The sequence below is a fragment of the Malus domestica genome, chromosome 01 (assembly GCF_042453785.1).
Source record: "Malus domestica chromosome 01, GDT2T_hap1".
Taxonomy (NCBI): Eukaryota; Viridiplantae; Streptophyta; class Magnoliopsida; order Rosales; family Rosaceae; genus Malus; species Malus domestica.
Genome location: NC_091661.1, coordinates 25531789 through 25547930, shown reverse-complemented (window position 1 = coordinate 25547930; position 16142 = coordinate 25531789). Strand labels below are relative to the sequence as shown.

At 35.1% G+C, this 16142-nt stretch overlaps 1 protein-coding gene across 1 annotated transcript; it reads left to right on the top strand.

The window, feature by feature from the left end:
* Positions 1–9195: 9195 nt before the first annotated feature.
* LOC103455112 (probable aquaporin PIP1-4) lies at positions 9196–10843 on the top strand. Its single transcript, NM_001293993.1, is given in 4 exon segments — positions 9196–9618; positions 9720–10018; positions 10144–10284; positions 10466–10843. Coding segments are annotated over 4 exon segments (870 nt in total). The 5' UTR covers positions 9196–9281; the 3' UTR covers positions 10559–10843.
* The last annotated feature ends 5299 nt before the right edge of the window (positions 10844–16142 follow it).

Sequence of the window (16142 nt, the reverse complement as noted above, 5' to 3'; positions counted from 1 at the left end):
TAGCACGCCATGTTTGAAAGAGAGAAAAGGATTTTTTTTTATTTTGCCCGGTAGTCAAAACGGACGCTTCCCTTTGCCAGTTTTTCAATGCGCCTGACGACGTCGTTTCGTGTCAATATCACATGTTCTACATGTCTTCTGTAACAATATCATATATCAACTAAAACTTCAAGCGATTTATGGTGTCAAATTTTTGAAATTATTTTATCATATGTTTCTAATTTTGTTAGATTTTTCTTTAAAAAGAAAAAGTTGTGTGCCTTACACATAACTAGTATTGACTATTTAGAGATATTTGGGACATTTCAACTCTCCAATCGCTTTCTAAAAATTTGTCTTGCACAAAGCAAAAAAATCTAGGGTTTCTACAAACTAAAAAATGATAATGATTAGGCAATTAGATAATATTTTTTATTCTTAAACAAAAAATCAAACTTAGTGTAGCGACATGACATAATTCTGATCCAGTTTATCTTCACATGTTCTTGAAATATAGTTGTCCTCTAAAATAATAATAAATATTAAACTTATATTGTTGTTCCTACGTTATTGCCCATCGCAAACAATTAAATAAAAATAAAATAAAATGTCAAAAATAACTCCAAACACAAGTTACATGTCAATATTTTAGATCGGAAATTTAACGATTTTAAGATGAGATCAAATGTCATAATTAACTTAAATATTTATATTTTAGATCAGAAATTTAACGATTTTAAGATGAGATCAAATGTCATAATTAACTTAAATATTTACGCTTAACTTTTCCGATTGGAAAGTCAATGTTTGTGTGCATATTAGTCTAAATGTTGAAAAAACCCAGATGACGCTACTGGATTTTCAGATTGCACAAGAATGAGCATCGCAAATGTCAATTCCAAGAATTTCCACTATTGTTGGATACCATTCTCATCTTCTTTTATTTGTACGTTACAGTTAAGCTATGTTAACATTTTATATTCTTATTGTCTTTTGTCTTATTATCTCTATAAAAAAAATTAATATAAAATGTTAACGTAACTTAACCGTGACAGCATAAAATAGAAGGGGATGGAAAGAGCACCCAAACATGAGGGCAGACAATCTACCTCTTGAATTATAAGGTCCTGTCAGGAGGGGAATTAAAAAAGAAAGAACAAAGCCTTAACCAAACATATACTACTATTCGATGAGAGAGACAAGATATTTTTGTGTTGGGATTCTCTTTAGATTTCATTCATCTGAATCCTTCATATCCTTATTCTTCAAAGTCCGAGTTGGCGTCGTGCCTTTTCCGGAGCTGGTTACCAGTAAAAGCATTGGTATCGTCGAAGTTGGCAATATTGTAGTAGTCGTTGACGATGTACTTTAGCTCGTCATACTGAAATTGCGCATTTCGACAAGGTAAAAACTCATAGATTAACTGAAATATGCATTGGGCAATGAAGTGAAACCGTCAATGAGACAAGTGGTGAATAAATTACCTCAAATTAGGAGGAATTCAGCTGGGCGGGTAAGGTCCAGGATCTAGAAGGATGGGATCCGAAGAGGATCGTATCCTAGGAGAGACATAAAGAAAGAGTATTCACTTCGTCACATGTTTGGTATTTCGTAAAATTATACATGTATAACCAATTAGTAGTACGATTTATTGGTTAAGAGCATTTGTCCTTATATCTAAGATCTCGTGTTGAAATTTCTCTCCTCATAACAAGATAAATCTAATGTAAATTATCATATCGGTCATAAAACAAAAATATTACGAAGGCCTCATCCAATGAAGGACTCAAAGTCATGGATCATAGTCCAAATAGTGACAGACCGATTTCAATCTCAGACCTTGGTCCACACAGTTAACTGGGCCTACCGGCTTCTTTAGCCCAAAACGCTGCCTGTAATTGTTAATTCCGTCCGAAAAGTTGAAATTCACACGCCACATTGTTCAGCATCACTAACATATTCAATGGTTTAGGGAGCAGGGCACACAATTGGCACCCTTGTATTTATGAGCGACGATCAATGAAATACCGTTACCACTTCTTGTTGGAAAAACGAAACATTTAGTGTCGGTATATTTTAGTTGGTAAAGATGAAGTCCGCAAACCACGTTACTCGATCAATTACTTTAAACTTCCTACTCATTCATTCCTCAGCTTCGTACAGACATTTTATTCAAATATCTTGCGTCATGCGACATGTCGATGGACTGAACGTGAATGGGTACGCGCTAGTGGCCAGAGTGGAGTCGGTCAGTGGTCAATAATTGAATTGAAAAACATGAATTCCATGCGCATTACAACGAGTCAAAGACAAGGGAGGAAGAATGATGCAATGGGCGGTGAAAGTCGGTCCTTACTTAAATAGCATTATTGCTTCCCAAATATTGGACAACATTTCTCTTGAATTGGTGGTTTCGTCATGAGAAGGAAAAAAAAAATTGTATTTTTACTATCTTTTTTTTTATTTTTTTATAATAAAGATTAGATCCACATGCGTTGGTAGACTCTATCACTATTAGAGAAAGGCTTATTATATTAGCATCTCATAAATTGTTGAATAAACCCCACATACTTAATACACCCCACCTCCTTTCCCATAATACCCTCACACCCCACATTCTTAATATACACCTTACATTTTCTATACACACCTCACATTTTTTATACACCCCACATTTCTCAAATCTTATAACAATCATTTTTAATTTTGCCGAATGATTTCAAACCATCTAAACTTTAGTTTGTCGAATGATTTGAAATTGAATGATTTGAAAAAATGTTTAGGTTCATTTGAATGTTTATCAATAACAATAATAATGATTTCAAAGTTTTCAAAACATCAATTTCGTGTTCCATTCGTCAAAAATAATTTTTCTTAATCAACATGTTTGTAGTTTCATTGCTTAGAGTTTTATTCAACAATGGAGGGTGTGAGGAGTTTTGATAGTTGAATGAGATAAATAATACGTTAAAAGTTAATATTATTATTATTTTTTAAACCTAATAAGGTCAAAATTGTCATTACATAATAGAGTAAATAAGTCATTAATATTATGTTTTAATGTGGGGTGCATTCAACATTTTGTGGGATGCTAATATAAAAAGCCTTAGAGAAGTGACATAAATAAATGATAAGAATAACCCACTTGAAAAAAGAAAGAAAAAATTAAATTTACAAATTAAATGCAATGTACATCAACCAGATCCAGACCGATAGGTCGATACAGGACATCGTAAATAAACCCTAATAGTTCGATATGATTAGACAGGAAATGCCAAAGGAGGCCCATAAAATAGTAAACTTGACGGTGCACGTCCATTTTAAGAACCTAGCTAGGAGAGCGACTTTATACAGTGCAGAAAAAGAGAGATAGACACATGATAATATATGTTAGATTGCCTATACATTTTTAGAGTTGTATAAGAAATCAATGAATGATTTAGTTGATGCATGTTTAGTTATATGTTGAGGAATAACGGGTCGGTGTAGTGTAGGTGAGCGGTCGGATCTTATGGAAAGATTGAAAGCTCCCGTTGAGTGACTGGAGCGAGGACTGCATGAAAGTTGCAGTGTTTTGGTTTTCTACTAGTCATATGATTCATGATCTGTGAACCCTATTTACGAGCGATTACGAGTGAGTGAGGAAGATTTTTTTATTTATTTTTTTTCCCGTCAAATGATCGATTTTTTTACGTTAGATGTAAGGTTAGTCACTGATAGGGTTCAAACTCAAGCCATCATGCAAGAGTTTAACATCTTTCCACCATTGTAGTAAAGACTACTTACATGTGAGGAAGATACTTGAACACTTCTAAATTGTAATTTAACTCCGTGAAAATATGCATATGATAGCAACTCAGGGAGATAGATAGCTCATATTAAGTAAACTAGTAAATTATTGTGTTGGTTAAGTATATGTGATTGGTTTATTTTTGTGTTTCTGGCTCGCGCTTATGTAGTTATATTATTTCTTGCTTGTTAGAGGGAATCCAAGATCCGAATGCCTAGCTAATTACTTAATATATAGTTTGGAAATTGTTATTAGCACTCCAAAATTCACATTCTACACTCCTTACTTTCTATATTTGGAAATAAAAATACACTTTTGAGGAGTATAGAATGAGATTTTTGAACTATCAATAACATTGCCCTATAGTTTTTTGACTTTAAGAATTACAAAGTTTACGTGGCGCAGGCTGAGTAACTATGAGCTAACTACATTCTTTTTGTAAATGCGGGCGTACTAACTGATAACTGAGATTGGGCGGACGAAGAATGAATTTTGATCTTTAGAATTATTCACATCTAAATAGAGCTCTTTCTCATCCTTGGCAAATTCAGTTCACCTCGACCGAGCCACGTCTAAACTTAATCCTTTCACAATCCTACTTCCATAAGAACTCTGTCAAATCAATCCTCTTTTGGGCTGAAAGCCCATTGGCTAGAGGAATTATTATTGGGCCGAGTTTCATGGCTTTTCAAATTGGGTTAACTCATTTTTTACCGTTATTTCAATCCCAAACAACAAGAAAGTGCAAAGATAATTCAATACGTTATTAAGAGACAATTATTATGATCAAATATCCCCAACAATAACTAGCATCTCTCACATTCAACGGTCTAGAACTCTATTTATCCAATGACCTTGATTACACAGGCCGAAGACATAATATCAGGTCCAAACAATAGTATAAAAATGTAAATTTTGTAGGAGTGAGGGCAGACTAAAGTTTGTATCGAAAATATCCCAACATGACCAACTAAGTCTCATTATTTGTAGTTTACCTGAGATTAATTATGATTGCATGCTTTGATTATAATGTCTGCCACAAAGGATATTCATTAGTCTGTTGCTTGCAACCAAAGTCTAATTAAGTTTCAAGATCTGTCATAATAAGTAATCTTTTCTTTTTTATATATCTTTTTGAGTCGCATGCTAATTACCCAATCACTTGTTTCCATCTTTTGTGTCATGAAGTGAATATGATAGAACATCTGACCTTTTTGGTTGCAGCAGTTTTATAATTATTATATTTTTATCTAAAGCAGATGTTATGGTCATAATCAATGGTATATTATTACGTGTTTAAATTTTTTACACGATATTTATTAGTGATTTGAGATATTATCGTAGATGAATTCTCATTATATGAAAATTTTCAACATCACTCAATTAGCTATGGACGTTAATCAATACATCAACATCTTAAGCAGTGACAGAACCACATGGAGACCAATGCTATTAATCCAGACCTCTCTTGAAATTTTAACCTTTTGTATGTACTCTCAACATGCTTTTACAAAAATGTGGTTTATTGGTTAGTGGGGTTTTGCAACTCCATCTAGCCTCGGGACTCTCTAGTCTTCCAACACTTTCCAACACTTTCTAGATTTTTTTTTTTTTTTAAATTGAAAGGAAAAAAAACCCCTTATAATTTGCCTTATTTTTGGCCCGTCAATATAAAACAAAGGCATATACAGTCTAGAGCAATATCAAATTTTAAAGTCATCATCTTAAACTTTTGTTCGAATGTGTTTTTTTTTTATTTTATCAACATCTATAAACAAGTTTTGTTCTTACGATCTAATCATTTCAATACTAAATTTGTCTCTTACGATCTAATCATTTCAGTACTAAATTTTTCATACAAAATTTAAAGCTCCACCATTCTTGTTTGATCAAAATTTTCCATACGAGTACAAAAAAAAAATTATACTTCAAAAACTAATTTCTTTCTATAGCCTAAAGATCGTTGTAATTTGATTTTCTGTCTTCGCCACTGACCTTAAGTTCTGTGTTCGGTTCTTCTTTCTCTAATGTCGTTTGTATTCATTTGTTTGCATAGAGTAGCTGGTCAAGCTTACTCCAGAAAACACCATGTGCTGCCAAATCAGCAAGAAGCAAAGTAGTGGCCCTAATCCAACGGGCGGCTGCAGCTACCTAATCATGATTTAAGAATCAAAATATGTAATCAGCGATTTGTCAACATGTGTTAAAAGATTTTGAGCCATTTGATTATATTATTTATGTTTCTGATTAAAGAATAATTGTCTCTTGTGTCATTGTTATCCATCCTACATAGTCTTCATTTGAAGATAAATATATCAATTTTTTTACAACTACGTAGCGAGGTTAAGCATGACAATTTAGTAATTTCACATCAAATATGAATTAGATTAATTAATCAATTCTCGTGAAATGAAGTAGTTTAGAGCATAGTTTAAAAAAAAACACTCGATATTGCAATCTAGCGCGAAATATCGCGTCACGGAAGAGATTTTACGATTTAACGCAAAATACCACGATAGTTTAAAAAAGGTCAATTTTTACGCGATATTGGAATACCCCACACGAAATTTGTTTGATGTTCCTTTAGCTGACATCGATCACTACATTCTTCCATTCACTGAAAATGACTATACTACTAGGACCCGGCTTCTCTGCCCTCCCACTTCCCATACACTCCCATCCCCCCTATTTTGTGCGGTCACGGTTAAGCTACGTCAATATTTTATATTGATTTTTTTTTATACAGATAATAAGATAAAAAACAATAGTAATATAAAATATTGACGTGCCTTAACCGTGACCGTACAAATAGAAATAGATGGAAGTGTATGGAAAGTGGGAGGGCAGAGAAGCCAGGTTCATACTACTAATGATACTTTGCAACAAATTGAAGAAGGAAAATGAAAGACGTGATAAAGACGGTAAGGATTTTTGCATAGTGATGATTCTAATGAGTAAAGTCTAGTGTGTGTGTGTGTTTATTACTATTTTACGCCATGGAAGTCTCAAATAATTTACACAAAATCACTAAATAACGCGACATTGCATAGCTTTATCTCCCACGCGACACCTTCCGCGATGCAATTCAAGCTATATGATATAGAGCATCCCATCGGCAACAACAAAAATACATAGTATGTTAATTAAGATAACTTTTTTCAGCCATACGCTTTAAGAAAAAGTATGTCTTTCTTTTCTTTTGGCAAAAATAAGAAAATTTTCCAGTACTAATTTGAGAGCCCACTTGTGAAGCTGACTAGCCAGCCACTACCATGGTGCGCATGTGGTCCAAACGACATCAATCATACGCGTTTCAATTTCTAAATGTATTTGAGTTTGAAACGTTCAAATGACGGGCCGTCGGGCTAGGTCATCAAAGCTCCACCCCATGTGATGCCTCCAAATTCTATATATATATAACCTATGAATTATGGCACAAAAAAATGGGGGAAACATTATCCCATAAAGAATGGGAGATGATTAAATATAACGACATGCAACATTATTTTTCATTATCCAAAAACGTCATTGCGATTACTACAAAACTAAACTATGAGACTCCATTACTAATGCATTGGCAAGCCTTTTTATTTATTTTTTTAGAATTTCTTTTTTACAAGAAGCGATAGAATGGTATTTCATTGAACTTCACAAATAATTACAAAGGTTGCCAATCGAGGACATCAGTTCTAGTGACCAAGAAATTAATCTGAAGTAAATTTGTGTAATGAAACAAACAACAGTAAACCCTATACGGCTACCACAAACACTATCCTACCATACAAAATATTACAAGTACGAATTTATAACAAAAACATAATAGACACAACAGATCAACACAACGACCGTATAAATCATCGCAAAACTGCGAGGCCACATATTGTGATAGTGGAGCGGTACCATAATTTTTATAGCATATTTAATTCCATGATCCCATTACAGCCTTGATAATTTGTTGTTTAAGCGAAAGGAGTTGTCTTTGTACACAGCAGTTCATATCCTTTGAGTGTTTGCAGCCTTTGCAGAACGAAGAAAAAATTAATCATGGGTTGGTATCATATTATTTATATATAATAAAAATAACATAATTAAATGGATGGAGAGAATCAAACACATCAGATGATAAATGATTGAAGGCTTCTTTACCTGCTGCCACCTAGCAGTTAGCATAAAAATTGATTAATTAAAAGCACGAGCCAAGCATTATCGTATAAACTTAACTATAGACGATAGTAGATGTTGAATTTTGCTTCAGATAATAACCCAATAAACAATTAAGAGTTACTCGCTCGATCACGGATAACTAACTTAAAGAGTAGGTACAAAACTAGTTGAATCAAACCGATTTCACGCGTTTGATTCAATTTTAGCACTAAGAAAGTATTTTCAAACGAACCGAACCAAATTATAAGTAGTTTGCTTTGATGCAACGCGACCTATATATAAATCGAATCGATTAAATGACTCAATCGTGATTTGATTATTATCTCTTCTTAATTTAGTTATAACTAAAACAAATTGCATTGCATAACTTCACTGCCAATTAATTTGCTTACGTTGAGAAACAAACGGATTCATTCCGAACCGTGCCCACGCATTAATAAGAGTTAGGCACAACAATTTGTCAAACAAACCAAAATTCAAATGATAGACCCGTTGTTCTGTCTCATCTCATCAATTGAAATACGCAGTCTGAAGCACTATTTAACTGTAGATGATGTGATTGGACGGTGCAGTACCTCATACAATTTGCGAACACAATCGCGCCACGTGGAAAGTAACTTACTAATTTTCTTTAGCCTATTTACACGTCACTTTTCGTGAAATGCCTAGAAAATTAGACCTAACAAACGAATCATATTTGTCATGTTTTGTATTATTTTCTAGGCATTTTCTAGTTATCTTAACAAATTATATCGTATCAAATTTATTATTTTAACAGTTGTTAACTGCCGACACAATAACAATCCGATTACTTAACAAGCCATGTCGTTTCGTATTGGTTTAACGTGTCATGATAAAATTATCATGCTAATGTCTAGACCTAGCAAATGGATCATTTTCATGTTATACATATTATCTTATCATGTTCTTAACCGTTAATTCGATAACAACATGATTTGTTAACAAATTATTAACATGTAACTTGATAATAATCCGACTAGATGACGAATTAAACAACTACCTACTATTATTATGTCGTTTATGTCAAATTAACGACTCTGTGCAAAAAATTACCACAGCTTGTTAAAAATCATTGGTCGCTCACATGGTAATAAAAATAAATAAGTTAAATAAAATCAAAATTAATAAAGCCGTTGGGTCCCGCCACCACCCTCCCTCACTTCACCAGCTTCCAAAACTCAGGCGCTCGCTGTGCTATATAAGTCCCTCCCTGTAAATCCACTCATAACACAGCCATTCCTCACACTCTCAGATCAAAAAGATCCAACGGTCATCAGTCACCGAGAGCTCGATATCTGCTTGGTCTGATCTTGTACGTAAAGCGATAATGGAGGGCAAGGAAGAGGATGTTAGGCTGGGAGCGAACAAGTACTCAGAGAGGCAGCCGATCGGGACGTCGGCTCAGAGCCAGGACGACGGGAAGGACTACAAGGAACCACCGCCTGCTCCACTGTTCGAGCCCGGCGAGCTGACGTCATGGTCGTTCTACAGGGCCGGGATCGCCGAGTTCATCGCCACTTTCCTGTTCCTCTACATCACAATCTTGACGGTGATGGGCGTTGTCAAGTCGAAGTCGAAGTGCACGACGGTCGGGATTCAAGGAATCGCTTGGGCTTTTGGCGGGACCATCTTCGCCCTCGTCTACAGCACCGCCGGCATCTCCGGTAATTAATTTCCCCCCATAAAACGCAGCCGTGTCATTTATCCATTCTTAATTATAAATAAATCTTGATTAACGGGGTTGATCTTATTGTTTATATCTCAGGTGGTCACATAAACCCGGCGGTGACTTTCGGGCTGTTTTTGGCCAGGAAGCTGTCGCTGACCAGGGCGGTGTTCTACATAGTTATGCAGACCCTCGGAGCTATCGCCGGTGCCGCCGTCGTGAAGGGCTTCGAGAAGAGCTCCACCTTCGAGATGCTGGGCGGTGGTGCCAACTCTGTTGCCCATGGTTACACCAAGGGTCAAGGACTTGGTGCTGAGATCATCGGCACCTTTGTCCTCGTCTACACCGTTTTCTCCGCCACTGACGCTAAGCGTAGCGCCAGAGACTCCCACGTTCCGGTACGCATGTCTAGTCTCCGATCATTTGCCTAGCTGAGCTTGAACTTCCTGATTTTATTATTTTGTTGGCGTTTTATTTGGTTTGGTGATTAACTGGCTGTGAATTTTGAATGGGTTTTGAACAGATTTTGGCTCCGTTGCCAATTGGGTTCGCCGTGTTCTTGGTGCACTTGGCCACCATCCCCGTCACCGGAACTGGCATCAACCCAGCAAGAAGTCTTGGCGCTGCCATCATCTACAACAAGAAGCATGCCTGGGATGACCACGTAAGCCTTCCTAATTGATCCAAAACTGCTTTTACAAGAAGCACTACTGTTCTTGAATGAAAGTGCTTTTGTGGGGAGCACTCTCCAAAAGCCATTGTTGTATTCCAATTTCAAAAACGCATTCAATGGCTTCTGAACTTTTGTTCTAACTTTTAGTTTATTTTATTTTTCATTGTGGCAGTGGATATTCTGGGTTGGACCGTTCATTGGGGCAGCACTTGCAGCTTTGTACCACGTGGTTGTGATCAGGGCCATCCCTTTCAAGTCCAAGTGATTACCGTTAATTACGTCTCAAATCGTTGTACGATCATCATTCAAGCCAATCTTCAATCGAGTTTTTGTTATTTTCTCATATGTAATGCTTTCGTTTTAAGGGTATTTTGTACGTAATTAAGTTATTAAGCTGTTAATTAATCGTGATATGAGCAAGCAAAAACATGTGTGTTGTGGATGCGTTTCAACTTTCAAGACTCAAAGGGCCCTCTGATCCTTTCTTTTTTATGGAGAGGCCCCACCAATCCCATCCATCTGAATCATCTGATGGTGAGTGTTCATTTTATTTGCATCAAGTGGCTGTGAATTTGTGTATTTTTCTAAGGCACATTTGTCGTTGGCTTTCTGAATTTTAATTTTAGTTGATTAACTTCTGAATTTTTATAATTAATCAATTATTTTTATAATTTTAATTTTAACCGATTACTTTTTTGAACTTTTATACATAATCAAATTTTCTCTGAATTTTAATTTTAACCGTTTATTTCTTGAATGAACTAACACCAAGGGAAAAATTGTCTATTTATCAAAGTTCTAGCAGGTAAATGGCTTAAGACTAAAGTTCAAGGAAAATTGACTAATTAAAATTCAGAAAAAAAATTACAGCTTCATACAAGTTCATGGGTAAATTAGTAAATATTTCTATTTTTCAATTTCGGAAATTACACCCACCTTTATTCCGGGTCGCCATTTACTTGGAAATTAAATAAAGGCCTAATTGAATTAATAGTTTTTGTGGTTATAAAATAGTTGAAAAATATTTCTTGTGGTTAAAAAATTAGGATCTAATCTTTTGTGGTAAAGTCTGTTATGATTTATATTCAAAATTGAAAATTTCGTCAATTTTGTTGTTGATTATTAGTATATAAGCTGCACATATTAGACTAAAACGGAACTCTTTAATCTCTATACACATATTAGGCTAAAATGAACATTTCCGTTAATTGTTAACACGTGGGGTCGGCTTATGTACTAACAATTAATAAAAAGTTGACGAAATTTTCAATTTTGAGCATCAATTCTAACATATTGTATCACATGGTTTAAATCATAATGTTTTTTTTTTTTACCACAAATGCTATCTTTCAACTATCTTATAACCACAGAACTATTAATCTAATTAAGTCGTAAAGAAATTATTGGAGAGAGAAGGAAAAGAGTTGTTGAGGTTAGGTAGCAAGTAGCCACCAAGCCAACGATGATGTGGTGACTTCTTGTTAATTGAGCTTAATTACATGTTTAATAATTCATTAGACGCATAAACAAAACCATAGGTCATTTCATTAGCAATTTAATAGTTGAATCTGAGATGCGGATGCATGTCTGAATCAGAATCAATAGTCGGCTAAAATTTAAGGTATAACGAATGTAGATGCCGATGGTTTTCTTAAGATGCTCAAAATGATTAGACGCAAAAAAAAAAACTAATGAAAATAACTTGAAAACTTTAAATTTTAACGGAAAAAAAAAGTTGTAAGTGAATAGTACCAGGATTGACTTTTTAGAGTAAAAATATAATTTTTTTGTTAAAGTGAACATTATCGAGAGCTTTGCATTAAAGTTCCCAAAAAATTATCGTTTAAATTCATCCCACATCGAGCGTTGCAGTAGATAAGTTTTTTTAATAAAATAATTCATCGACCACTTACAAGTTGTACACAGTTTTGTAATTTCATATTTCAATATACCTTAAACATCATAGGTAATTTAATCCAATCCTATCCAATCCTTTAAACCAAACTACGCCTAAAGTGATTTATTTAAAAACATAATTATTAGTAGATAGGATTTGGACCACTGGCCTAACATCATTTAAAGACATGCCCACAAACTTTTATTTTTTATATTTTCTAAGAACAGAGAGAGTAAACCTCAATTTATTTGAAAATTGAATTATTATTAGCACTCTAAAAATCTTATTTTACACTTAAAACTTTTTATAATTAGAAAGAAATATTGATGTTTTTAAAGTGCTAATAACAATTTCATTTTCAAATAAATTGAGGTTTACTCTCTCTCTTCTAAAAAAATATAAAAAACAAAAGTTTGTGGGCATGTCTTTAAATGATATTAGGCCAATGGTCCAAATCCTATCTACTAATAACTATGTTTTTAAATAAATCACTTTACGCGTAGTTTGGTTTAAAGGATTGGATAGGATTGGATTAAATTACCTCTGATGTTTAAGGTATATTGAAATATGAAATTACAAAATTGTGTACCAACTTGTAAGTGGTCGATGAATTATTTTATTAAAAAAACTTATCTACTGCAACGCCCCGACATGAGATTATTTTAAATCATAATTTTTTGGGAACTTTAATAAAAAGCTTCTGGTACTGTTCATTTTTTTTTAACGAAAAACCATATTTTTACTCTAAAAGTCAATATTAGTACTATTCACTTACAACGCTTTTTTTTCCGTTAAAATTCAAAGTTTTCAAGTCATTTTCATTAGTTTTTTTTTCGCAACTAATCATTTTGAGCATCTTAAGAAAACCATCGGCTTTTTTCTAATTATAGAAAGTTTGGAGTGTAAAATGAGATTTTTTGAGTGCCAAAAACAATTCCCATTTGAAAACTCTCCAAAAGTTATATTTAACTAAGTTGTTTGGACCCAAATTTACACCATTGGGCCGTGTAATCAAGACCGTTGAGTGAGCATAACTCTCAATCGTTGAATGGAAAAGTGGAGATAGGTTTTGTCATTATTAAAGGATAATATTATGATTTTTATCATAAAAATTATCTTTTAATATGCATTATCCTAGCGTCTTCTTCAACCAAATAAATATGATGTGAATTATATCCCAAGCGAGCATTACAGTTCGAGTTGATTTGGGATATCCGATGGTACATGGAAGCTAAAAATGAATTTGAAATGCATTCAGATAGGGTCATGATGCATGCCACAATAAAGTTGATGGCTTTGGGTGATGATGAGACAAGCCTAGAAAAGCTAGGTTTGTAATGATGACATAGGAAACCTAGGTAGGCTATGGTGATGGAAGTGATCAAATGGTTTTAAAAGCCTTCTGGTGGAGATTTTTTTTTATGAGATCTGAAGCCTAGGTCCTCTAGGTTTCTGATGTGATGTGGAAGCTTAGATAGGCTTTATTTTAGAAGTCACAAACTAGAATCTGAGGATATGCTTGGCTTTTGACGCGGATTAATTTTAGGAATTAGAGTTGCAATTAAACTCTGCAACATTATTTGACCGTGCAAAGCAAGTACTTCAGTCCTATAAATACAAATGCAATGGCAACGGAAGGTCGACCTCCAATTCAACACACAAACTGCCCTGCGCAAACCCTCGCTCTACGCGAAACCTCTCAACAACCTTGAGATTTTTATTTTCCCCTTTTGCCAACACATCTTCAGTTTGGATAAATAGCACCGTGAAAGCAACCGGCGAACATCTTTAGTTTAGATAAACAGCATTGTTGCCGTAGAATCAGCTGACTGTGAAGCACCTTCAGTTTGGATAAACAGCACTGCGACATGGCCGACTGGTTATCTATCCAAGTCTCGGTCGAGAAGGATTTTCGAATCCCTATTGGCAGAGGTCATCTCATCAGTGTTTTAAAAAACGGCCTAGGCGGCCGCCTAGGCGCTGGGCGCCTAGCAACCGAGGCGTTTTTGGGCAAATCGGGAGGAAAAATCGGGTTGGGCCTAGGCGGGCTAGGCGGCGCCTAGGCGGTCTAGGCGGGCTGGGCGGCTAGGCGGGTTAGGCGGGGTAGGCGGTCCTAGGAGGTTTTTTTTATTTTTTATTTTTTATTAATTGCGTGCTTTTTTCTTTTTTGGTTTTATGGTGGTATACTTATGGAAATGGTGTATCTAATTTGCAAATGATGGATTTACTACAAGTTCATCCAATACTTATGGAAATAGTGTACCTAATTTGCATTTTATCATTATTTTATTATCCATACAAGTATAGTTTTTTTTAAGGTGTCAATATGCACTTATTTACATGATATACAAGAAATTTACCTAAATCCGCCTAGCCGCCTAGGCGCTAGGCGCTAGCCCGCCGCCCGACTAGCGCCTAGCGTTTTTTAGAACCTTGCATCTCATTAGCATTTTCGACGAAGTGAGGTGTTACAAGTTACTACATTCGGCACATTGAAAGCCAAATTTGATATTGAACTTCACAGAACTAGCAGCCTTAGCTTCAAGCTTTAGAACCCAAAGGCTGAGAGTGTTCCTTCCTCGCCCGCAGTCGTAAGATTGAGAACTCAGCCGCGCACCCAACGCAACATCAACATATTTTACTCATCGGCCGAGCTCAGCCGACAAGTTGGCACGCCTTGCATCAACCGAAGGACGTAATTAGCTCATTAGTTACTCGACCTGCGCGCCGCATAGGCTTTGTAGTTTTTAGGGGTCAACACAAGTATAAAGATAATTTAACAAAAAGATCAACTTGAAATATATCAAAACTTTGGTGATAGTAGTGGTTAATAGTTAAATAACAAAATAATAAAAAGGATTGAGTTGTTAATAATAACAGGGGTTTTTAGATTTTAGGGTTTCAATAAGATTGTTTTTAAATTTTAACCTGAATGGTTTTCAAAATCTAATATAAGTCTCTATTTTTAAAACTTACATATTTAAGTAATTATAGCACATTTATAATTTATGAACTTGCCATTCGAAATTATTTACCCATCCATAATTATGTTTTTTATTTTGTGCTCTAATCATATTAATAGATAAAAATTTATTCAAAATTCAAATTCTCATTATTAAAAAAATTCAACAGCATAACAAAATCAATTTATACATAACATTCGGTATCTTATTTTATCATAAGTACGGAAGTATTGGTACATAACTTTAGGTACCTTATATTACTTATAAGTACATAAGTATCGGTTCGTAAGTTTCGGTAAGAATATAGTGGTACATAATTGTTGACCCTAAAAACTACCAAGCCTACGTGGCGTGCAAGCTGAATAATTAGTAAGCTAACTACGTCATTCAGTTGTATGCGGGGCGTGCCAACTCGTCAGCCGAGCTCGGTCGAGGAGTAAAATTTGTTGATGTTGCGTTGGGTGTGCATCTGACTTCTCGATCTTGCAACTACGGCCGAGGAAAGAACACGCATCGGCCTTCAAGTTCTAAAGCTTGAAGACATAGCTACTAGTTTTGCGAAGTTCACAAATTGATGGCATCGTATTCGGTCACCGTGATTATATTCATAAGAGTATAAGCACACCGAATCGACACCAGAGTATAAGGACACATGTATTCAAAATAAATATATGTCTTGATTGTGAAAGTGGTTCGGCTGTCAGAATGCCGAACTCTAAAACCTACTTGCGAATAACCAATCATAAACGACTCGGCGTTCAATGTGCCGAGTATAGTAACTTGTAACACCTCGCTTTGCTGAGAAGGCTAATGAGATGACCCCTGCCGATAAGGATTCAAAAATCCTTTTCAACCGAGACTTGGATAGATAACTAGTTGGCCCTGTCCCAGTGTTGTTTATCCAAATTGAACATGCTTTAAGGTCGGCTTATTCTACGGCAACAATGTTGTTTATTCAAACTGAAGGTGTTCGCCAGTTGCCTTCACAG